The following is a 26,177-nucleotide window of genomic DNA, read 5'->3' as shown; positions in this document are numbered from 1 at the left end:
AGCTTCTTGTATAGTGGCTATCTCTAATGAAAGGAACATTTTCTTTACTCTGAGGAAATCTTATTTTTCTTAGTGGTCCCAGAGGTAAAATGCAAGTTCATGACATGGAGATGTACCTTTATCTCAAAGGCCTCATTTCAAGAAAATGCTGGTTTTCAACATTTTTACACCAGGGCTTTTGCTCCTTATTTTCCAGAGAACGACTGGGGTTTGGTGAGCATTTCCCTAGGCTATAAAACAGTGGGCTTCTAAACAACCCAAGTGACCAAATGAGCATATTTCATGGAGACAAGAAGCTGAGGGTTTGATTTTTGATCCATGAAGTTTCAAAATCTCCATTTTGTATGTATATGTGTATGTGTGTAATGTGTCTATTCTGTGTGTGAGTGCGAGTGTGCACACCATAACATATGTGTGGAGGTCTGAGGTCACCCACTTTGTTTGAGGTAGGCTTTCTTGTCACTGAGTATGTCAGACTAGCTGGACTGCAAGCCTGTAGGGCGATCGTGTCTCTGCCTCCCATGTGTCTTTATTGGATCACGAGAATTGTAGATTTGTGCCAGCACAATCTGGCTCTACATCTTCAAACTTGTGTGACGAGTGTGACCTACCTCATATCTACCCAGCCTGTTGCCTTCCCCTTTTTCTTTGTCTAATGTAGTAACCATCTTTGCCTGTCAAATTGGGGATAAAGGCAAAGCAGGATCAAATAGAATTGTTTTGAAAGTAAAAGGTGAGACAAGAAGGAGAGCATTCTTCTTGTCATTAATATGGACATAATGTGCATGATTGTATCTAATAGTAATGGGATCAGCTGCCCCAAGCAGAAGAAATGTGAGTGTATAACTGACCGGGCTCTTCAGGTTATCTTGCCTTTTACAGTGGAGTCTACAACAGCTCTCAGAAAGGCGTAAATAAATACACAGGCTAATGAGCGTGGCACTATGTTTCAGGCACTATTCTAAACTAACATATTTGAATCTATTAGCTCACTTAACCCTAATATCAACACTTATAAGGCAGGTCCCATTTTACAGATGGAGAAATCAAGGCACAGTGTGATTAAATAGCTTACTCAAGGTCTTCCGGGGAGTAAGTTACAGAGCTAAGGCCCAACCCTAGATTCTTGTCAAAAGAGGCCACACTTTTGGTCAGGAACCCTTCATTTTCCTGTTTATAATTCTCTGATCCAGGAGTAGACAGTTTTAATAAATATTAACATGAAATAAAATAAAAATTATTTTCTAATTTTGCACAGAAACCATCATTTTCTTAGTACCCCACACAAGTCCTCTTGGATATATTTTTTTAAAGTAGTAGCAAGCATTTGAGGGCCAAAGATAAAAGCCATGTGTTCTTTTTGTTTTCTCAAACAATATCTGTGGCCTATTAGCTCTGTGTACTAATGAGGGCAAGGTTGTAAGGTCAATTCCAGATGTATCAATTTCAAAGAGAATAGTTTTTCCATAGGCACTGACCACACTCACCCCTAACTTGAACCAGCATATGTGTGATTAGATTCCCAAGAGGGGTGCTGTGTAAGGAAATGCATACAGATGGAGCACAAAATCCACACTTTCCCAAAGCAAAGCTAGAGCTGGGTGGGTGTCTTTTTAAATGTGTTCCTCTTCTTTCATTGGATGGGCCTTATCTAAAAAGCTGCCCAAGGGCTTTGGGTGAATTCATAAAGTCCTTTTCTGAGACAATGAGCAGAGTTACTCAGTGCTCCTGAAAGTCAAGGCAGTGTGACAGTGTAAAGATGAGAACCATCAGATTGTCTTTGATAACAAAGAGAAATGACAACCTTGGGTTTATGACCTGGGACTTTGTGGTCATGCCTCTGTTTCTGTTCTGTCCTTGGAGAACTAAAGCTCAAATTAAAATAAAGCAAAGCAGCTGGCTCCTATTTCTTGAAGTGAGCAGATTTGCTACCTTTGGGGACTAACTGAAATGATTATCAAGAAGATAAAAGAAGCAGAATGTCCCTCAGTCACTAGTTAAGTCCTGGTCTTTCCTCTCCCCAGTGGAATGAATGCTTGTTGCTAGAAACCTAGACATCAAGTCTGTTAAAGTTAAAGGTCATTTGCTTCAACAAAATCCTTTTGTTTTATAGACAAGGATATTTCAGCCCAGGAAGTTTAACTGCCTGCCAAAGTCATATAAATAATGATTGACAGGTCTGGAGGTAGTTTTCTGAGCTCTGTATATCAAAGAAAAAAAGTCTGAGTTCATAATAACAACCTAAACCTAGGAGGTTTTTGCAATCAATAACAATGAAAGCTAATTGCAAAGTTTCACTCAAACTCTTTAAAAACAGTATGCTTTAACACATGAAGAATGTCATTCGTTTATTCAGATCTGTTCTTAATAAGCATGCATTGGAGGGGGATGTTTTACAAAAGCCATAAATCTGGGGTAGCTGAAAGGGTATCCAACTTTCTTTTCTAATTGATTTACTTCTCCTTTCCCCCAGACTGCCCGAGGTAAAGCATATACAGTTTATTTAAGGGACTGTTTATAGACTCTTAAAACTGAAAAAGACCCCAGAACCTTTCTTTCTTCTGGTTGTTCTTAATTGAAACCATTCAAGATGGTTGGTTGTCTGTCAACTTCTTAAATACCTCAAAGGAGAAAAATTCCAGAAGTTCCCAAAGAGCATATTAAAATGTTTAATCACCATAGCTGTCAAAAAATTATACCTATGCTTAACCTCTCTCATTTTACCCATTGGTGTACTTCAGACAAAACAAAGTGAGAATGGGACATCTTCTGGGTGGTTTCACTGGTGAGCTAATCCAGGGCCCTTTCCTCATGAGCCTTCACCTCCAAGATAGCATTGCTCTCCTCACAGGGCCAAGAGAGCATAAGCTTGACTGACATGCTCTCTTTCTGTGGTACATGGGGAAGAATCTGTAATTAGCTCTCCATTGGATCCTTCATTTGGGAAACTGTCTGGGGAAACTGCATTAATTTTGGATCGGCTGCTCTACTTATGCTGGGGAGATCTTCACAGCAGATGATCCAGGAGGCTGTGTCTGCTCTGCTCCCGCAGAACCTGGGCTAGAAGGGTAACGTGCACTCATTTGAAAAATTGGGTCAGTCTATCCAAAGCAAGAGTTAAGAACAACAAAAAACCTACTCAAAACCCTTCGAATAGGACTCAAAACCCTCACTTTTTGAATATTTTTTATTAACCAAAAATAAAAATAAAAAATGGAGGCGGATTTCTTTATGATGTTTAAATACCAACCAAGATTAGACACTGCCTTCTACAATGATGAGAAATACATACTTCCAAAGTGGAGCTGAAACAGCTTATAATAAAATGGTATGTGCTCAGTAAAACTTTGTAAATAAGAGCAAAACCCAGTAAGTGTCAACTGGAGGGATAAAAATGTGAGGAGTGCTTTCCTTTAAAAGGTGCTTCGAGGACTGTAAATGCTTAGCTTGGACTTTGCCACACACAGTAAATCTCAGGGGATGAAAAGGAAACTCAATAAAATTTGTTGACAACAGTTAATGCCTGTAAGAATAATTGGCTCCAGAACAAAACAGACCATGAGTGTATCTTGGGGATGGCCTAAGTACAGCTTCTAAGTTCTTGTTGATATACATACATTGCATTGGGAAAAGGCAAAAGAGTTTCATCAAATAACTGGGTAGGCCTGAGGTGAGAAGTATGTCCCAGAGTATTTGGTAGTCATAATTCTTGGTGGCTCTTACTGGGACAGTCCTACAGAAGCAGTTCTATTAGCTTCACTTGGATTCAATCTTGCAAGTCCAAATTGATAAATACCAGCAAATACTGTATTAGTCAGAAATTGAACTTGACACTGATCTTTAAATATAAACAGCTATGGCCTTTAGGAGTTCACTTAGAGGGCAGAACCTGATAAATGAGATAGAATATTCAGGAAAAGCATTAAGAACATAACCTCTTCTCCAAGGTTATTTTCTCTTATAGCATATGATATATATACTCTTTTTCTAACATACGACTAGACTCTGAGTACTTTAAAGGCAAGACCAGTCTCTCATTCATCTCCTGACACCTCAGTTATACCTCGTGTTACTGCACAACAAATGCTTTCCCAGTATTTTGAAGTAAACTAAAGCAATTTAAAAGGATCAGCTTTTCTCAGGTAGAGAAGATTGTATACTTGACCAGAAAGTTAGCAAGAATACCTTTGTGCTTAAGGAACTAATGGCAGGTAGAGGATTTAGCTTAAGTAGTAGACTTCTATAAGGCAGAATGTGATTTAAAAAAAAAAAAAGAAAGAAAGAAAGAAAGAAAAGAAAAGTACTCTTCATGGCAGAATTGACAATAGCATGTTTCACAAAAGTATCAAAAAATCCAGAACCCTCTTATAAATATCAAGTGGCTATAAGATTCTTTTTATTTTAAGCTATTAAAACACAACTTAAACACATTTACTGAAACTTGATCCTCACAGTGATCAAATGCAAAGACATTTTCAATGCAATAAAATGGTTTCCATTGTTGGTGTTCAATGCTCAATGGTCTGTTTGGACATATATAAGCCCAGTTACCTAGGGCTGTTATTGTATTTCTTGTTTTTGCTTTCATTATCTACTGCAAACGTCACAGGCATAGAAAGCTCAAGTAGTCATGTACCATGCATGGAAATCCTGGAGTACAGACATTGTGATGAGCATTACAGTTCAACCTGGCACTAAACAGAAGGCACTTGCAGGCTTGGGAATTACAAGGGAAATGGATGAAATAAACTTGCCTGCATGGAGTGCCAAGAGAAGACAAAGTTCTTGGGAGCTGGAGGTGAGAACCACTTATGCTTTCAAAATGAAAACATGTACCCACTGCAACAAGTTACAGAAAGACCGCAGTTCGTTGTTCCCCTGGGAACATGTCTCATGTTCACCCTCTATAGAATGTTTCTTAAAGGTGAAACAAGTCTGGCATTTAAAGAAAAATCACCCACCTAATCAACTCATTCATTTACCCTGCAACAGAAAACTAAATGGAGCTGTTTCATTGCCAGAAAAATAAGTGAATTTATTCAAATAAAGGACTGGCAGGAAGCACAAAGTGGAAAATTTCCCATTCAAACAGCTGAAAGCACGTTGGACTGTTTGATGATATTCTCTCACTTTGTCTGTTTTTATTTTATTTTGCCAAAACCATGGTAAATGCACATTAACAGTCTCTTTAGTAGTTCCTTTGCACATCGCCAAACTTACATGAGTAAACGTTTTTCTCATTCTCTCTCTCTCTCACACACACAAATGCACACACACACACACACACCACACACCACACAAGCTACCACCACTACCACCTGCATCAAGAGAGACTGACATTTTGCAGGAAGACAAGAGAGACTTGAAGAATATGAATCATCTCAAGAGCTACTCCGAGCTTGAGCCTGGTGGGCCACTGAGGTAATCTGATCACCCCTGAGTGATAGGAACTCTAGAGAATGCTTCATGCCCAGTTTCCAGGAACTCTTTACTCTTCCAAAGGAATGTGCACACCTCCTTTCATTTTTTCACTGCATTATAATATACTGTTTGATGGATGTCTTTGAGACTGATTCTTTTCAAGTGACCACTCCCTTTGGTGGCCATTGACTTATCGGGTGTGTGTAACTTGCAGACATTGTCTCCTTCGTGCTGACTGCTGACTTTCTTAGTGCCTGAGACGTACTTATAAGGTCTGTGCTACTGAATTCAAAGACTCCTGTCTAGGTGGATATAGTACCCAGGGAAGAACTGCATCAAAGGAAAGGAGTGACAAAGAGAATCGAGGTCAGTGTGCATAGAGGGCGTCTCGGCACACCGCCACAGTGCACAGTTGGAGCAAGCCTACCAATTCACAAGCACGTCTTGGCAAAGATCACTTCCTGTTCACTCATGGTGACGTGGTATTGCATGGAGTCAGATAATTTGTTCTCCATTTAATTCATCTCTCAAGTTCACAAAAATTTGGGGTGGGAGATCCTTACCATTTTACACAAAACTCTGTAGAGTAACCCTGCCCAAAGGGCTAAGAACAAAATCTCCAATACTCCAGGGTTAGTCTGTCTTGTTTTTTTCATTGAAGGAATAGGAGAGTGGGAGAATATGGAGGAAGGTGCGTGTGGGAGCAGTTAAAGACAAACTCTTAAGGAAGAAAATTCCCCCCCCCCCAAATCTCTCAAAGCTTCCAAAAGCCTGGACGAAATGCTATGCAAACTTTAAGGTGAGGGATCTCAGAGCCTGAGGATGGCTGCCAGCCATGGGCAGTCACTCAGTTATTCGCACAATCCCTGCAGTTGTAAATCCACAAAGCCATATACTTCAGAATTTTAGCAGCACAGAAAAGTGAATGGTGTGTGTGTGTGTGTGTGTGTGAGAGAGAGAGAGAGGGGGGGGGATGGGAGGGCTACTCACTGAAGTAAAAGCCCCTTGGTCCGCACACGAACTGAAGAGCATCCACCAGCTCAGCCCCGCAAAGGGTCTCTGGTCCAGCTGTGGCAGAGCTGGTGAAGGTGAGCAAGCAGAGCGCCAGGTAGAAGAGATGTGAAGACGATGTGGTGTGCATCTTTATCTGCCAGAGGGAAAAACAAAAGGAGGGTCAGGTGTCCTTCTGGGTCCTCTCTGGTCGCTGGCCTAGAGAACAGCGTGGCATGAAGGACCTCTGTGGGTCCTGGCCTGAGCCTGTCTTGACATCCTCTTGAGGTTTTTATGAGTTCTTATTATGAATAAAGAGGGCAAGAGGGCTGCAAACATTTACTGCATGACAAAAGATGTGGTTATTTTAGTTGGGGGATTCTCATGCCCCTCTGAGAACCTGATAAAACATCCTAATTTTCAAAAGGTAAATGTGCTCAGCTTTGTAGTCAAACTGTTTTAATTTACATATTCTAAAACTTGGCTGTTTGCAGATAGTACATATATTCATTATATTTATTATTGATCAGAATAGTAAATTAACCAGGACATCATTCTCTGGCCATAGATTAAGAAGATTTTACACTGGCAAGAAAAGTATTATGAAAATATATCATTATAACTTTTCAGAGAGAGAGCAAGAAGGGAGGAAGCACAGGGGGGAAGAGAAAGAGAAGTCTTACCTGAAAATGTTAGCAGCTAACACAACCATAAGCAGAAAACAAACAAACAATCCAGAAACAGGAAAAAAAACATGAAGACTTAGGAATGCAACTGTCTCACAAAAATCACAATGACAGCAAAGCCTGACACCTTTTCTTACACATCATGAAGGGCATAGTCTGTACCTCTATAACAAAATGCAGATTGACAAGAGAAAGTCATGACGCTTTTATTTAATTAAGGGACTGGGTGAGGTAAGAGCCTTTGGAAGGAGACTCCAGAATGAGGTCCCTTCCATTTGTTGTTGCTGCTGCTGTTACGCTTCAGTCCAATGAGGCATGGGCAGTGGGTAGAATTATGATTTAATGACAGTAGACTGAGCTGGGAAATTCAGCATGTCTTGCCTCTCCTGATACTGCTAGGCCCCTTTGTGAAGCATTCTTAGATCCAAGGTATAGTATTTAGGGCCTCTCCTGGAGAAGTGACCAATGACCTACTATCAGACAGGGCAGGCAGCAGATTTCTCTCTGATCAGCATCTCTGCAGCAAGTCTGGGATGGGGGTCAGAAGCAAATGCCCATGTTTTATGGTTGCCTTGGGGAAGGGAGTTTCTAATTTCTATGCCTGCCTTGGGGGAGAGTGACAAGCAGGAAAAAGGAGGATGGCAGAAAGTCAGGGAGTTTAAAAATCATTCTCAGAGGTTCAATGGAAATAAATGTAATTCTTATATTCCAAAGCCTCTCTCTTCTAGTCCACTACCACAGATGTACATACACAGAGAACCTTTTATGTGCAGGGCAGCACAGGGCTTAAAACCTGTAAGAACCTTTCCTTGAACAACGGGAAGTCTGGCTTAATCTCTGGGAAGCATTCATAAGCCACTTTACCAATTTTATAACGAAAATCTACCAAGAGGCTCCTGTTTGGCACAAGTTAGTCAATGCTTGATAGCCAAATGGCATCCTTGCCAACATTAGGATTCCTCTAATGTTAGGATTTCTCTCTTCATTCTAAGAAGCAGACAAGTGCTATGGTGACATCCCATTCTTCCATACTGCTACTTGTGAAACCAGACTGTACTTTCTTCCAGTACAGGTGAGCTCCCAAGGTGAGCAGCTTCCCCTCTTTCAAATGCGTACACTTTCAGCAGCACAGAGAGTCACAAGAGGGCATTAGGTGAACTATCCTATAAAGGAGGTCATGGGTGTACACTGGGGGCTATAATTTTTTAAAGAGGCTTTTTGAACCTCACAGTTGGGGCAATTTCATTCAATCCCATCTTGTTTGGAGAATGAGACTCAGACATTAATTTATGGCCACTTTCCCTGCCCTGTGTGAATTCTCAACTTAACGGCTTCTGCATCACTGATAAATTTTGCTAAACTATTTTAAACAAATTTTCAAATTTGTGGTCATATCTTCAGCCTAGCATTTGGAGAGGGCAAGGAACCCAAAGCTCCTGATTCTTGACAGCACATGGTAAATGTTTAATTAGTGCTTATAGAGCAACTGAAGACGAAAAGAACTCTCTATTTACAAATCATCATGAACAGTGGACATGCAATTAAAGAGGAGGTATGACCTTCGTGAAGCCCTTGGTACATTTTCTTAGTAGGATTTTGGCATGGAAGCACTCTACCTCTACATAACCAAAGACCCAAGATTTTCTTAGAAATGAGCTAATATGTACTCATTTCTCTTAGTTATGAAAAGAATTTGAAGGGGAGTTTCCCCTTTAGTATTTCTCATAGAAACTTGAATAAATCCAACCCAACAGGGCTTCATGGTTCCTTTCCAAAGGGCAGCCCTGTGATCCCCATAATTGGCCTTAGAGAACACATCCCTACACTCTGGCAACAGATGAGCTCTAGAATGAATAATACTCCAGCAAACCCATTCTGGAAACACTGCCCCCTACCCCTGCTGAGTGTCAGATGATGGTGAAGGCCAGGCACCTGCAATGATTAGTTTGGACCAACTCCACAGGAACTATTACTCAATCTCACAGCCTTTGTAAATTTAGACTGTCACGAGCTGTCCCAAACTATATTTTAATAATTATTTTTAAGGGATAGTGCCTTTAAATTCAGCAAGACACATGAATCTCTAGAGTTGAAAACTGAAAATTGCTTTAACTGATTTTCCCCCTTTTTTCTTTCTGCATGGAATTATACTAAAACACAGTCTGATAAATATCAGTACTTACAATTCTAGGACCTCTGGTGCATTTTCCTTTAGCTCAGAGACCAGTCCAGCACACTAGAATCAGAGCCGACCACACCATGTTCCCCGAACAGAAAACAATAACAAACTTACTTGGGAGTTTTAAAAAAAGTTCAAAACAAGTCTCCCCATATGTTCCCCATTTCCTCAGCCTCCTATTTCATCAACCACAAGGAAAACGGGTAGAGAGAAGCCATTGGTGTGATAGGAAGAGGACAAGGAAGAGCCTGAGAAAGAGAGGGCAAAAAAAATCCCAATCCTGAACTCGGAACACTTTCCTCAAAGATCGTCAGCAAATCCACGTCTCCAAAGACCTTTCTGTGTTAAACGAGTGGGGTATCAATTGATTCCAGATGCCTGAACAACAATGAAAATGCCCAGTAAAAATGTGAGGGCAAGCATCAATAAGAAGGTACTCACTGGAGCTGCAGTCATTTGGGACCGTCCAGGTCTTTTTCCCAGCAGGTCAGAGTGGGTATTATGAGGCTGATGTGAATAGAAAACTGAGGACTTAAAAACATGTGCTGTTTTGTGGGTGGGGTTTGTGAAAGCATCTAGTTACATTAGGACACCCAGGCAGGTAAGCTATGAGCCTGGGTGAACTGCCTTTTGTCCATTTAAACAATGAGCAAACTGCACAGCTGGGAGGCAAGTCAATCCTTTCCCCCAGGTGAAGCCACTCATTTCCATTGTATGGTTACCTATCTCGGCTACCCAGAAGAGAGTGATTCAAGTTCCAGCTCCTTGCCTTCCTCCCCCACCTTCCCCGGGCTCAAGCACTGGGAAATACCTTGAGACTCAGAATACAAAGCCAGATTGTGCCCCAGTGTACACTGCTCTAGGCAGTTGACCTCCGCTTTGAATTACATTCCAAAGACCACCACACAGCAACTCCCTTCAACGTCTCCTGCTGCAAGTTCAGGGGAAAAAAAAAAGTTGAAGCATATTGCTAGCTCCACTTCTGTAATGTTCTGCAGACCCGGCATGGAAACAGAGTTCATTTGGAGACAATTTTCCAAACTTGCAATGAACGCTGAGGTAACATTCCACAGTCGCTTTGATGAGCCTCTTAAATAGGGAGACGCAATCCCAGACGCCAGACCACACAGCGTATATGAAGGCTGACTTCACTCCCGTAAGGTGGCTGGAGCCTGCTCAGCATCTCAAGGAAGGCAGAATTAGGTGCCTGACAAGCTTGTCTCCCTAAGTCCCAAGGCACTTACTTGCCTAAGAAAAGTCCTAGCGATGAAGCATTTGAAAGCAGCAAAGAAACGCTGCTCTCTGTGCCGGGAGCTTTTATGAATTAAGCTCTCCCGGCAACTGCCTCCAAGGAGCCAGTGACAGCGGCTTAAAAGTGCTTGCAAATTGAAAAAACACAAGTCTGGAAGGATATAATTTTGCTGAGAATGGAAACTTGAACTAGGGCCAGTGATCGGAAAGGAGAAGTCAGCGCTGTGACAGCTGCCCGGGCGGCAGCCAGATTCACCTAAAGAGACTTTACGGTGCCGAGCGTAAGAGCAAAGCTTGCAGCCCGAAAACTAAGCCCAAACTCAGTCCACTGAAGTCCTCTTCCAGAGAGGAAAGTTGGAAAGACAGCCGCCAGAATGCGCCTGCTTTCTGAGCTCAGCGTGGATCTGCTTAAATTTTCTGAATATGCAAAGACGGCAAGTTGTCTGAGAGCTTTTTCAGAAAAGCAAATTAAACTTCACTTTAACTTTGACTTTCTGGGCATAAGTGCAAAGAATTCCCGGTTCTTGGCTCCAAAAAGAATATTTAAAAAGCTTTCCTATCATCTAAAATGTAACTTTTAATCTGTGACATGCCTCCTGATAAATCACACACATCCATAGGCACAGACACACACGAACACGACCTTAAAAACCGAACGCCTGCACCTGTGAAAGAAAAAGCACACCCGAGTTTATAACCATGCTCTCCAGCCCCGAGCCACAGGCAAGATTTACAGGACTTGCTTAGAAACGGCAGCGTGGAGGCTCTGTAAGTGGAGGGTTTATAAGTACCTTGCAATAGTTTCTACCCGTACAGATATCTCTGCAAATGCACTCATCTCCCGGAGCTCTTTTACAGCTCCCACAGAACTGCACATTCAGCAATTTGTAAATAACTCCCAGTTCTAAAACAATGCAAATTCTAAAGCAAATAACAATTCTAGGCAGCAGAAAACAGCACACAGTTTAAACACAGTTCCCCAACGAGTTCAAAAAAGTAAGAGATATTTACCTTCAAGAAATCACAGAGGCAGCACTTAAATAATTGAGTTGGAAGACTGCTGATTTTTCCCATTGCTTCGGAAGTACAAAGTCTGGAAATGAATTGGTGAGCAGGAATAATGAGGCAAAAAGAAATCCAGAGAGATGGGAGATGTTAGAGCAATGTCACATTTCAATTTTGAGGACTTTATTCCATTGCGCAGGCTCTATCTGCTCTGGATTTAGCAGTGACAGTGAGATTTAGCAAGCAGAAGAGGGATTTAGAGAAAATCCTCACATTTATCTACAAAACACAGACACTGTAGACAGGAAACAGCTGGGGGAACATTCGCCTTCTCTCTCTCTCCCTCTTCTGGCAAAGTTATCGAGTAAGGACTTTTTTGGGCACTGTGACAAATAACATCATACCTTTGCTTTTAAAAACTGGAGCACAGAAGCATTTTTTTTCTCTTAAAAGAATGTGTGTTACTGACAGGGTTAGCCAACGTTAAATACTGATGCTGCCATAGAAAATAGGATCTGTTCCCTGATTAACTTTCCATAGGGCATGAAGGTACACACGTCTCTAATACGCCTTACCAGGATTACAGGATCTAAGTGGGACACAGGAGCAATTTTATATTTTAGGACAAATACAAAATTTGAAGAAAAGAATTAAAAGAAAAAACAAAAGGGAGAAGAAGACCATCACCAGAAAGCACAGCGCTGTTAACCCTGAAATGACCAGGGTAAACTAGATTGAAAGCTAGCACTTGGGTGAGCCCTTGTCCTAGTTGCCAAGTGAGGGGAATGATCTCATTTCCTAAAACCTATAGATGGGCAGGCTGCAGTGGGTCGGCTCCCGTTAGGGCATTGTATCATGCTTTGTGCAGAGAAAGAGCCTATGCTGGGCTCTGGAACCAGCTGAAAAAAAAAAAAGATCTTATTTTTCAGCAAAGCTGGATGCCTGTCATCTCCTCAACCTCAAGGAAACAGTATGTGAGGCGCATACTATTTCCCATTGGCCATATTTTTCTGCTAAATGTGTGTGTGTGCATAGCATTTGTATGTGTGTGTTTGTGTGTGTGGGGTGTATGGCTGTGTTTTCTCTCTCCAGTTTTTTGTATGTGTGTTATTGCAAATAATACCAGCTGGCTAGCAATACCATCTCCAGAGTTATGATGTCATTCAAATCCCTCAACTGGGTAAGTGGCTGGCAGCAATGTTCAAGCCGGCTGCTTCACTATTTATAATGTATACTTTCCTTTGCCATAGAGAATCAAGTTCTGATTGTTTGTTGATACAGTCTGAACCTATTTCTCAACGGTTTTGAGAGCAGTAGATAAGTGAAATCTGAAAGGAGATTACAAAAGCCCAGATGAGACATTGTGCTTTCCATGGATGTCCCTCCAGGTATGGTTTCCCAAGGGGGATGGAAACGAGCCAGGCTTGCCTTCTCTCTCTCTCTCTCTCTCTCTCTCTCTCTCTCTCTCTCTCTCTCTCTCTCGGGGTTTGAAGACACTGACCTACACACCAGTTGAGACAGAGGGTGGCTGGCAACAGTGCCCTCTTCTGCTGCCCACAGCTAGGCATCTGTTGGGAGAGGTGGTTGTCCTCAAGGGAAACAGTTTGGTTTTGCAAGGGGGCTGGGCTTGGTCCAGTCCTCTGTGTGGTCAATATCTCATAGCAATGTTTACCTTTCACACAAACATTAGAGGCCTGGCGTGAGTCAGTCCCAGTGGTGGATGATGAAGGTATCATTTGATGAGAGCACCTAGTGTTTACTCAGTTACATACAGCTCGAGAGAAGCAAAAAGGAGCATGCAACAGGCAGGAAGAAAGAAACTCCACAGCCATATGTTGAGTTTGTGAAACTGTAAGGTATATGAGCAGTGTACAGTGGGAGGAGGTGGTGGTTTCTCAGGGAGGCAGGGCATGAAAGCCTTTTTTGGGAATGGAGAAGGGTGGGGGAGAATGCTTTGTGAGAGGCATGGGGCTGGGAAGTTCCTGTGGGTAGGGTGGACTCAGAGAACACACAGAGCTGCAGCATCACCAGGTGGTCCTGGCACGTCTGCTAGTTGTGGGCAACATACAGTAACCCCAAGCTTCCCTTAGCAAGCTCTACATGAGCACTTGATTTATGACAACTCATAGAGGGTTTTTTTTTTCTTTTTCACAAAGAAGAAAAAGAGAAAGAAAGGAAGGATCTGGATGATATAGATTATATGTAACCAAAGTCCTATCTGCAACTCTTTGCCAGCTGAGAGGTTCTTGGTCTCCGAGTCTGAAGAATCAGGTCCCGGCTGGAGTCGAGGGAGCTAGCCCCGTCCTCAGGCGACTACTGTGTGCCTTCACCGTGGAGTCAGCACTTGGCGCCATTTCTTCCCGGTGCGGTTGTGCCATACTGTCTCAACACATTCTTGTAGCTTACTACGTTTCTTCAAGTTTGCAGGTCTGACTGCTACGCTCTCTGGGCACGGTGCTGGGCGGTGCTGGGCGGTGCTGGGCGGTGATGCTATTATGCACAGCACAGATCACGTCATCCTCTACTGCTTCACCTGAAGGGCTGCTCTGAGGACTGAACACGTTATTCCATGAGATGCTGCACTCCAGCAGTGCCAACACGGGGAATCACTCCGTTTTATAGCCCCAAGTACCCTTAGAGGATAATTGAGTTTTAACTTATGTCCCAGTTTATGTCCCAATCAGAGAAAACTGAGTTTCAGTGCATTGTATTGTCATCAAGTGTGCTGTGGAAACATCCTGAGGTGAACTGTCTGTTGCCTATTGGGGGTGGGGAGCAATTTATTTCAAGCTGAAGACTGCTGTGTTAGGAGGGTGACTAGCAGCAGAGCCGGGGGCACCAGCGCATGGAGAGATGTCCGTTTTCATTGTGAATTCCAGGAGTCAGTGTGAAGAGGGAAGTGGCTCTAATGATGGGGCACGGTGCCTGTTTAGAAGAGAATGGGGGGGGAGGTGCATCTGTTGACCAACCTCAGGCTGTAGTAAGACTCACGTCCAGGAAGAGTCCAGGGCAGGAAAACCCCACTGGATCTTCCGTGGTCATTCTGAGGTTATTGAATGCTTATGGAGTTGCCTGTCTGGAAGAAGAAGCTACAGATATGGGAACTGTGTGCCACAAAAATAGCCAGCTGCAAAGATGTGCTCATCGTGAGAGCCTCCGCCCTGGAGACTTAGAATCACAGTTTCACCTTTTGCATGTGTAAAGCCTGGTGGATATAAATAACTCTCCCCCTCGAGACTTCTGCTTGACTGGCGTATTTGCATAAAGCCGCAGCTTCGGAAGACTTCTGACACCTTTCTGAAAAAAAATAAAAATAAAAGGAACTTGCTCATTTTCAGAAGGTGAAGGTTGACTGAGAGTCATAGAAAATGGGGCGATGCCTGGTCCCCCGGTCTTTCTGCTCGAGTCATATTCCCAATCTTCTCCATGTTCCTGAGAGAGGGGTCCTTTTCAAAAGCCACATTTCACCTTTGCACAGTTGGGCTTATTAACTATTTATGTCTTTAAGGTTTTTGCTGACAGTAATGTCAGTGTGTGTGTGTGGGTGTGTGTATGTGTGTGTGTGTGTAAAGGCAATGTTACAGAGGACGGGAATATCTCAAAGACGGGGTAAGAGAAGAATGAGAGAATAACGGAACACATGTGACATGAAAGCAGAAGGAAGGACTATTTAGAGGAGCAGGGATGTGGGGGAGAGAAGTTCTGGCTAGAGATTTGGAGGGAGGGGGCCCTGGCTTGGCGTCCCCAAAGGCCACCAGGAGAGAACCTGGTGAAATCGGTGTCACTCTTGGGTCTCTGCTCCAAGGTCTGAGGTGAAGAGCTTGCAGAACACAGAACTTAGAGGAAAGGGATGGACCCTCAAACTCAATGTGCTAAAGAGAGGGACCTGCTAGGTTTCCCAAGCCTTCTGCTGGCAGGCTCCCGTGATCCTGGAAAGACGCTCTTTACCTCGGGAGGTGACGCTGTAGCTGCTTGAAGGAACATTTTCCCTACAGCCAGGAGGAAACGGGAAGACAAATCCATTCGCTGAAGATATCAGTGTTTCTTCTCAACATCAAACTTGGACTTGATTTCTTCTTAAGTATCAAAAGGACAAACACTGGGAACAGAAATCAAATAGATGTACATTTGTGAGCAAAATAGTCTTAGTGATGGTAGATGAGGCATCCTCACCAGGGCTAAGTGTGGGCTGGTGGAGAGAGAACTTGAGGGTTCACGGCATTTGTTCCACCCAGGTTGAGCAGTGGGCAAGGACTCTCCAATTCCAGGCCTCAGGCCTACCCACCCACCCAGGCTCGGTCCTTGAGAATTTAAAAAAAAAAAAAAAGCGCCCTCTTGTGGTCATTTGGGAAACTGCTACTCTACTTCAATCTTCAAGTTTCTGGAAGGATTGTGGGGGTGGGGATGGTGAGGTGGGGGTGGAGGTGGAAAAGTCCTTGATTCATAACATTAGCTGCACGTACTTAATTAAACATTTTAAAATAATCTTGTATATATTCCCCTTACTATCATTTAAAAGGGCGGAAGTGTTCAGGCGGAAAGAAATACCATAAACTTCACAGATGTCTTCTTCATGCCCAGTCTCCTGGTATGAGTTTAAAACATGGTGTTCAAAGAATTATAGCACAGAAAATAAATTATAATAAAAGTAAAACATTTCTTAAAGTCATAACCCTCTGAATAAAGTGGCCAACCTCGTTTTCTTAGCAAGAAAAGTGACACAGGGTGTAAGCATTGCTAGATAGGAAAAATGATGTATCCAATGAAAGCTAAATTTATGTGCTCCCAAGTGGAGCTTGATTCATGCTTCTTGTGGACTCTTCATGATCTCTAACACTTCGGTTTTCAAAATGTGGGTTAGAACACCTGGAGTCAGAGACTCACCAGATACAGAAGTGATTCCATTTTTAACCCTCTTTCTATCCTGAATCTACGAAGAAGAAAGTTTCAGTCTGACCCGAGTCGGTTTGAACATGCCCACCCCAGACTTGCTAACCCTTTATAGCAAAGGCAAAGTCATCCCTCAGTCTTTCTACGTGGCAGCTTCTAGCCAAAATTCAACAGTATTGTTTTATATTATTAGCATTACTATTTAATGTTACTGATATTAATATTTAAGATTATTAAATTTTGAAAGTTTGTTTTAAGCATCTGATTTTAGGAATTCCTATTTAAGACAATTGATGCTGGACTTGGAATAAACATGTTATTTTCTAGGAATGAATTTATTTCTTTTTAAAAGTCAGCATACAAAGTAATGGGTTTCACTATGGTTTTTTTCATACATAGATGTCGTTATAATTTGTTCGTATTCAGCTCCCTTTGTCCTACCCTCCTACTCCAGCTCCTCTCTTAGCCCTAAATAGTCCTTCCTTCTGCTTTCATGTCACATGCATTCCACTATTCTCTTCCCACTTCTTTCAGGCCTTTCCTTCCTCTCACACATTCCCTTTCTAGTCTCATGCCATACACATGCACACACACACACACACACACAAATACAGAGTCTGCCTATGAGGAAAAAAAATGTAGTTTATGCCTTTATGAGTTTGCTTTTAAAATAAATAATTTAAAATTGAATATTAAAACATATGTATTCAAGTTTCAAAGATATGAACTTAAGAAAAATATATTTAAACCAGTAAATGGTGCCATGGATGCTCAGTGATTAGGAGAGTGTATGAACAATGTGTGGAAGTCTAGCATCTGAGAAGCAAACCATGTGACATGTTGTTTTGTTGAGAAAGCAAATGCAGATACAGGACAAACACTGAGAACAAAGACCATGAATGTTTAGGAAAAATGGCACCCTACAAATGAGTTAATTCTATTTCTAGGTAGTTTGGATTTCTGTTAGGCTCATTCATGTTTTGTTGCAGTCTTCAGAAGGATCCAAAGATGTTATAACAAGCTGGAATCGAGTTGGGGCTTGAGGCACAAATTCACTTCCCAGGTGGAACACAACAAAGGCTGTTCCAGTCATGGGCATAGTGAGTTCCAAGTGTTGGGGTGACATGGGAGATGAGGCTGTCACCATGGACACAGTGTGCTGTTGTGGAGTCCCTTTATCCCCTCCCTCATTGACAGTTTTGACTGGAGGATAGTCTCAATCCCTCATGTTTCCCCTGTGTGATGAGCCCTGGGAACAACATAGAGCCTCTAACAAACAAACAAACAAACAAACAAACAAAGAAAAACGAAACAAAACTATGCAGTAATGTACTGTGTTCTTTGGGGGTTTCAGAGGGACAGAAAAGACAGAATGAGAACATACTAAAAGAAGGGATACCACATTGGCTTCAGGATGGGGCTAGGTTGTCCAGTAATGGCCACTTGGACTTGAGAAGCTCCGAATCCTGTAGCTCTGCATCCCACTAAGATAGATGCAACCTTAGTCTGGTACTGAAGTTTCAGATTGCTGGAGAGCTGCTGGTTTTCAGTTCACATTGGAATAATGGATAAGTTAGATTCTGATGCTTTGAAGGATGGCAGCAGCAGGGGCATCTACAGAGCAGATGTCCTACAAGCAGGAAGCAAGGGCAAGCGGACAAGACAACATTGCCTCTCTAGAGGAAATGGGCAGTCACTGGAAGATGTCCCCATTATGGTGAACAGTCTCCTTCCCTCAAATAGTAGTTCTTGGAAATGCCTTCAGAGACCCTCCCAGGGGTGTGTCTCTACTTATTTTAGAGCCAATCAACTGATGATCAAGATTTACAGTAAGGCAGCCCCAGGTTGCATTTTCACCCAGGTTGAGCTCAGCAGCCCTGGGGAGAGCTGACGACACACTGACCAATAGAACACTCCGCATTCAAATGCTATCCCATTTTGAAAAGTTCAACTGCAATGTTTATACTTCAGGAACTAGATTTTTATGAAAAAATGAAAATACTATACTTAATAATGATTTAGGAATTGAGGTGAAAAGGTCTAATATCAGTGAAGCTCTGAACTGTCCAGGAAACCTAGCTTATCAGCTCATCCCACCTCTCCATGTGGGTTGAAGAAGTTTTATTGTGCTCTTTGAGACAGGGAAAACGGCCTCTGCCTTTTTGTTTTTTTCTGTCAAGGATGCTCTTGGGAACCTTTTAGCTACTTTCTGTAGGGGTTCCTTGCATAGACAAAAGTTTGAGTACTCAATTAAAGAGGAGACTTTGTATCTACTGGGCCTTTTTGTAATATTCCACTTGATAAGCATATACTCTGAAAGCATGAACTCACTTCCAAGCTGGAACAGAGTGAAAGCTGATACAGGAATTGGGAACAGTATGAGCAGAGGCACATGAGAATGAGGCATTTAAAGAGTTGGGGTGATGTGGGAGATAAGGTTGCCACCCTGGATGTGAGGTCCCTTCATCCCTTTTCTTGAACCTTGAATCAACCCCTGCCAGACACAGATGTGCTTACAATATACTTTGCTCCACCCTATGAACTCTTGGTGGCAGCCTCAGCTTCTTTTAGAAAATGAATATTAATTATTTAATATTAATTTGATAAAAATTTAAACATGATTGTATTAGTAAAGATTTTTTTAGAGAAGTATAACATATGCATGTAGGGTTTTCCTTTCAAGGACTTACATAGACATAGTGGGTTGATCAGTTAAAAAATCTACAAGGTAGACCAATAGGCTGGAACGCCAAGGAAGAGTTGCATTTGAATTAAAGCAGTTTGATATCACAATTCTCTCTTTTTCAACCAAGGAGTCCAACCAATGACTGGTCCAACCTGAGACTCACCCCATGGGAGAGAGCCAACCCTGACACTATTAATGATACTCTGCTATGCTTGCAGACCAGAGCCTAATATAAATGTCCTATGAGAGGGTCCTCTAAGCAGTAGATAGAACAGATGCTGAGACTCACAGCCAAACATTGGGTGAAGCATAGGGAGTCTTGTGGAAAATGTAGGGAAGGATAGAAGGATCTGGAGGTGATAGGAGCTCCACAAAAAGAACAGCAGAGCTGCCTAACCAGGGCCTAGAAGGGCTTGTAGAGACTGAAGCACTTAATCAAAGACCATGTATGAACTGGACCTATGACCCCTACACAGATGTGGCTGAAGGGCAATTCAAGCTTCATGTGGTTACCCCAGTAAGGGGAGTGGGAACTGTCTCTGACTAGGACTTTGTTGTCTAATTTTTGATCACTTCCTCCTGGTTGGCAGGGGGGGGGGAGGCTGCCTCACCAAAACAGGGGAAGAGGATGCCCCCAGTCTTGATGCGACTTGATGAGCTGAGGTATGTTGGTGGAGGTGGAGAACTTCCCTTTTCTGAAAAATAGGGGAGGGGAGAGGGGAAGTAAGGAGGGAGAGTGGGACATGGAGGAGAGGAGAGGATAGGAGGGGGCTATGATGTAAAGTGAATAAATAAATCAATAAATAATTTTTTCAAGTGCTATAACTTGTAAAAATGGGCCATCATTGAGGCCTCTCTTTATTTACAATAAAAGACACCATTTTGAAAAAATTCTATTTAAACATTAATTCTTGTTTAAAAGCAGTCACAAGAAGGCCACTCCTGACAACCTGAGTTGTCTGCCAAGGAACCATAAGGTGGAGATTCAAATTGCTTCAAGTTTGTCCACACATGCATATGTATGCTTATGCATGCAAACACAAATGCATGAGCACACACACAAACACACAAGTACACACACATTAAATAAAAATTAATAAAATTGAAAAAAATCATAACAATGTTTAAAGGACATTTGACTAAGTATCTAGGTAAGCTGCTGCATAGAATTAACCATGTCACCCATGGCTGTCCAAAGGGACCCTCATTGACTCCCACTAAAACTGAATCATTGTGATAATACAAATCTTTTCCAAGCTACAAAAATGAAATCTTACAAGTGTATTTTTCTCAAACCTTTGGTTCCCTCACTTATTGCTGCTTGATTATCGCTAAAAGGAAGCCCTCTGAGGCACTTGCTTTGGTTATGCTATTAACATCTTACAAAGGTGCTGCTTCCTGGTGACAGTGTTTTGAAATTTTTCCCCTGCAGAAGGATGTAAATATGCATGAAGCACGCACCTTCACACTGCTCAAACACATGCACACAGGCACCTACTCAAACATCTGTGCTAAGTTTTTCTAGACAAGATGAACTGTGTTCATTCCTTCACAGTGCTGTCTGTTGTTTAGCTCAATGGAGAGAGACTTCTGGCCTATTGAAGGCCGCGTGGCGTTCGGGGTAAGGCCTGATAAAGATAGACAGTTCTATATTCTTTGCCTTCAGAAGGTGTCTGGACTTGTTTGCATGATGACAATTTGAGTAGCAGAATGACAAGAGATTTTTTTTTAAACATTCATAATGCTTTTCTGTATTTTCCAATTTTCTTTTCAGTGAGCAGGTATTACAGCAGTTGTTAAAAACATCATTTTACCAGTGCTGGTGTCATATACGTTCTGTTATTAAGGTCAGCTGAAACTCTAGTGCACATGTGCGTTTGTGTGGGTGTATATTTATTGTCTCAGTTTTCCTCTTTATTTTCAAGGACTCTAGACCTCTCCAAGGATTGACCTTGGCTTGCTTCTGAGACATCTCTATGCACTTTATTCATCAAACCTCACCGGATTCTTCCACTCTCTCTTACCATGTCCTTAAGACGCAAACCTTTTATTTCTATTTTCCTCCATCCTCTTCCTCTTCTTACCTCATTATTACGTGGATTGTTTTTTAACCCAGTCTTCCCCTAAGCAGTCCAGCCAATATCCCATTGCTATAACCATTTTCTTAACATCCTATGGTTATGGGTCTCACCCTTCTTCCAGGCACACGAGGCGGCCCTTGGAGGCCCTTGGTTCATTTAGGTCCTCCGCCTGACTTTCAAAGCCGCTAGCCTCCTCTGTTGCTAGGTCCCAGTGCAGTAGCGTCACAACTAAGTTGCTACTATTTATGCACACACCCCTGGATCTGAGTATACATCTGGCTATTTAATGGCTGGCCAACAGAATTGGCCAATTAAAAATGATCTGACCACCACTACTACTGAGCACATATTATATCCAATTCTTTATTTCATCTTATTTTAATGATCTCATTCAATTTTTGTGTACTTTAATGGAATATTCTATTTTCATTTTCACTTAAAAAGGCTTAGTGCCATTTTAGGAATATGTAACACCCTCAAAGTGGCTGTGAGACACACAAAGAGAGCTAGAAGAACACAAAAAGTGCTTCTGCTAATGTATAGCTCGTAAATTACAGACCCCAGATTTAAATTCTGGTTTGTCTAATATATAGTACAATCTACATTAATCAGGTTCAGACAGACTTTCTTAAGTGCTGGACTGCCTCTAATAAAACATAGCATGCAGCTAGAGAGGCACAATTAGAAAATTACTTTCCAGAAGGAAAACGCATAAGAGCCCATGCCAGAAGTTCAGGCGAGGCTCTACCTGGACTCAAAAGCACTTAGGCTTTTCTGATAGAAATAAAGGTTGGGCTTTCTTCAGCATAGTCTTCTTGGAGCTTTAGGTGTGGGGAGCTGTAATAAAGCAACTTCAGTGCTAAGCACCATTTCGCTGATCCCCCAATGTGACTTAGATAAGCTTCGTTCAGGCCTTAACTCTTCTCACTTGATGGCTATACCACTTCTCAGAGAGCTAGGCTCCAAGGCAAACACCAGCTTTGTTTTGGTGCCTGGGTTTCCTAAGGCAGAAGGAGCCAGGTATTCTTTGGGGTCCCTTGGCACCCTACTTCTTTTTCTTGCTTTCCCTGTCTAATGAGTACTAGTTGAACTGGCCCCCTTTAATCAACCTTGGCTTTACATCCCTGATTCTTCACAAGGAAAATGGTGACTTCACATTTGGATCTTGCTGGAGTCAGAGCCCTGCCAACCCAACTGGCAGGCTCTCTTCCCCACTTGGGCTCCCATCAAGGTAGTGATCCCACGTCCTGGCCTTGGCAAGCTCCTCTGCAAGGTGCCAGGGTTATTAATCTCACTCCACTGGTTGGCAAAGCAAGAGACATCCCGAGATGATTGTAGTATTTACAGAGTTGGGAGAAGCCTAAGGCTTCTAAGTCCAGGCTTCTGTTCCAACTAAGGGGCTCTTAAGGTCAAGCCTTCTCACACCTGGCCTTTACAAAGGCCCTCACTCCTGGGGATTTTGCAGATAATGCAAATGAAAGCATAGACAGTTTGCCAGGTGCTGCCAATAAGCACAAGCCCAATAGAGCAACCAACTGACTCTTAGAACCCAATATAAAACAAGCATGACATAAACCCAAAGGCTCTGGGGACTGAATGGAATCTTTACAGTGGGAGGAATAAACCCAGAACAGATGCTAAGTGAGGTCACAAAGAACCTGTTAATGACAGTCATTAGTGCTCTGCACCAATGGTCATCCCCATGCCTTTCTGCAACTAATAACATTTCCACAGTGGCACCTATGTCACAAGCATTTATCCTACCCTGGGGAATTTTCTTTATGAAGGGAAAGCCATGACTTGAACGAATGGCTGGAGGATGTAGCTCATTGCTGGGACAGTGCAACCATTCATGCTGACACTGAGGTTACCTTAAAGTAGACCATCTTCCTTCTCTGACAGCTGTTAATCTACACCACCTGGAAAAGAACTTGATGTAGTTACCCAGAATCAATCAAGTTAGTTCAGTCCATAAAGTGAGCAGGGAAGGCCAGGCTGGGCTGAGCAGGCGCCCTCAACTACAGCATCTCTTTAAACGAGCCTGTCGCTGACGCTCTTAAACAAATGTTATGTGACAAAATCATGTGGAGGCTTAACTCTGTTAACACATTTTATAGTCCATGGAGAACCCAGTGGGATTAGGTGTATGGGTAATCATGTAAAGACACTGAATATGTATTCCAGACGTCCTCTCTTTGCTGGGAGCAGAGGGGAAGTTTTTTTGCCTTGGCCAGGAAGTTTGACTTTAGAACTTTAGTCAGAGACACACTTGAAATCTGATATACTTGGGATTATAATGTTAATTCTCACTCTTCCAGTTAAATAAGTGCACTTTTTTTTTTTTAAACAAAAAGTGAGGAGAGTATTGAGAAGGAGAAGAGAGAAGAGCAGTTGAGAAAGTAGGGGGAATTTGTTTCCATCTTGGGTATTTCTGTCCAACTTCAGACTTAGAGCAACACATTCCCTTCTTGTGTCAAACTGAGTGGCCATTGTCAAGCAGGCTTAGGGCATGGAAATCACACTCAGAGGTGGGCCCTCTCAGTAACACCACCAGGTTACAGCCCAGTGGAAAGTCAGGCTCTTCAGTGTCCTACACCTTCAGAAAACGGTGCATTGGCCTGTTGCTTAAATTTCAGAATCTTCTCCATTAACCGTAAGCAAATTCTAATGGTTTCCTCTAAAAATGTATGTTTTTCTATGAGTGATTATGGTTCTGTCTTAATAAATAATAAAGTGACTCCCATTTGTACCTGTTTCTTTGAAATTTTAATTCCTACGCTTTAGCTAGTGTGCTAATATGTTGGTGACAAAATAAATTTATTTGCTTTATAAAAGTATATGGTATATTTGAAAGTGAGGAGATGCTTCATTGAGTAAAATGCAGCTTGAGCAAGAGCAGCAAGCGGAGTTCAGGACATCATTACCCATGTGACAAGCCGGACACGTGGCATGTTCCTTTCATCTCAAAGCTGGGGAGGTAGAACTAAGAAGGGTCCCTGGGGATAGCTGAACCTGTGATTGCCACATCAGTGAGAGACCCTGCCTGAAAAAGTGTAGTGATGGAGGAAAGTGCCTGATGCAACCTTTGGGACTACACACATGTGCGCGCACGCACGCACGCGCACAGACACACACACACACTCACACACACACACACACACACACACGAGCATGCAAGCATGCATGCACACATACATGCATGAACTCATCACACACACAAATAAAGAAAACTCATACTTACATGTAAAGCACACAGCATACAGTATTCTAGACCACAGAAACCTGCTTCAAAACATTCTTTATTCAGGAGTATGATGTGTTGATTTCCATCAGCCTTTCTGTTGATGATTCAGAGGAATCAGTGCAGCATCCCAAACCCTTTACTGCTAAGTAGGACCTGAGCTTTGTAAGAAAACACTTGACTTCACATAATTCATCTGTTGTTCTGGCCACATTGGACTATAAACTGGACTGTGGATACACTGTCCTGTCTATACAAGCTAGAAATAATGGTTCATCCATGTGAACTCCTGTATATACTCATTTACACACTTACCCATGGTTTCATTCACAAAACAATCACTGATCATAATATGCAATTTGCTAAGAGTTGGATAAACAATAAAAAATACACATCATTTTCCCCTCTATGGAACTTTTATCCAAGGCAGAAAGACAGGCCTTTATTCACTAACCGTATTAATAAGTGGATGCTTATCATCTGAGCTACATATCCTATGGGAAATTCCTATTGCTGTGTTTATATTTGTTAATCTTTTAAGCAAGATAACAAAGGCGCCTGCCCAGAGTGTGACCTGAGAAGGAAGGACACGTGGGAGCATTCCTTGGGGACCCACGGCACAGAGGCAAAGACACTATTTACTTATATTCCACATGTGCAGGTTTCCTCAAGGTTCACTTCCAACATTCTCCCCACCAGTTCCCAGCAGCGTGTGCCTGGGATTCCCTTCCGTCTGGAATGGCCCACACATGACCACTCAGATAGTTCACTCATGAATGTGTCGTGCCACCATCATTTTATGTTGTGTCCTCCTACACAACAGATAGCACAAGCTGCTAAAGATCGCATGAGGCTCAGGACAGCACCGCAGATGTCATGCAGCTTACAGTCTAGGGACTGTCTAAGTGTGTGAAGAGTGAGGATGAAGCTGGAAAATAAGCCCTAAGAGAAACAAATAATTTCAGGAAGTGCTAAGCACAACAGAACAGGTAAAGCAAGGTAACAACAGTGGAATAGCCAAGCAAAGAGACTCAGCAAGGGTTAATTAGGTGGCGCAGTGAGTATGACCCAGAGATGAGCCTGTTAGAGGGAGTGGAGTGGAACCTATTTTTTGTCTCATTTCCCTGATTGTTTTCAGAGGTCACTACTGTATTTGTTGCTCTCTGGTGGAAGAGAACAAAACAAAACAAAACACGTTTTAATCTATTCTGAGCTTATTGCTGAAACCCTTACAACAAAATACAGACTAAAAAAGCATACACATTTATTTAGTGAGTTTATTTTATAGCTTTTAAAGGAATTTTAATTATCATAATTCCCCATCTTTATGTGTTCACATTGTTATCAACCAGAGCTGATTTAGACAGGATAAATATTTTTATATATGTCTATAAGATATATTTGTTTAGATTTTACATTCACAATTGAGAAAACTAAGCAGCAAATAACTATTCTGAAAAATGTGCAATTTCCTCAATAGAAATGCAAATTGAAAGAATAATATAATTTGACTTGTGTGATTACCAAAAATTTGCCATATTTATATACCTTTTATTAGCATACCCTACTTACATGAAAGGCATAGAATATACATGCTTTTGATCGTATTCCACCCCTTCTTTGTTTAACATGTTTTGGAAATGAAGATCCAAAGACACAGATAAGCACAGGTATCTTTATGTTAGGCTTGGTAGAGTATGGGTAGTCCTGAAGAGATGGGAGGTCAAAGCCATGATGTGATGACGAT

General features: G+C 42.1%; 1 protein-coding gene across 11 annotated transcripts in view; it reads right to left on the bottom strand.

The window, feature by feature from the left end:
• Igf1 (insulin like growth factor 1) overlaps positions 1–13,057 on the bottom strand; it is a 75,813-nt gene extending 62,756 nt beyond the window's left edge. Inside the window, exons 1-3 of one of the 11 annotated variants that reach the window (XM_060377865.1) lie at positions 13,034–13,057; positions 11,539–11,620; positions 6,412–6,568 (exon numbers count right to left, since the gene is read on the bottom strand). In XM_060377865.1, coding sequence (XP_060233848.1) covers positions 6,412–6,568; positions 11,539–11,601 — 220 coding nt within the window. In that variant the 5' untranslated portion in view covers positions 11,602–11,620; positions 13,034–13,057. Of the gene's footprint in view, positions 1–6,411; positions 6,569–9,280; positions 9,332–9,717; positions 9,902–10,087; positions 10,421–11,318; positions 11,408–11,538; positions 11,880–13,033 lie in introns of those variants that run through there. The other 10 variants (XM_060377863.1, XM_060377862.1, XM_060377864.1 and 7 more) reach the window with 10 other exon arrangements.
• Positions 13,058–26,177: the final 13,120 nt, after the last annotated feature.

The sequence above is a fragment of the Meriones unguiculatus genome, chromosome 2 (assembly GCF_030254825.1).
Source record: "Meriones unguiculatus strain TT.TT164.6M chromosome 2, Bangor_MerUng_6.1, whole genome shotgun sequence".
In the NCBI taxonomy this organism is placed as follows: Eukaryota; Metazoa; Chordata; class Mammalia; order Rodentia; family Muridae; genus Meriones; species Meriones unguiculatus.
This window is presented reverse-complemented; position numbering and strand designations above follow the sequence as displayed.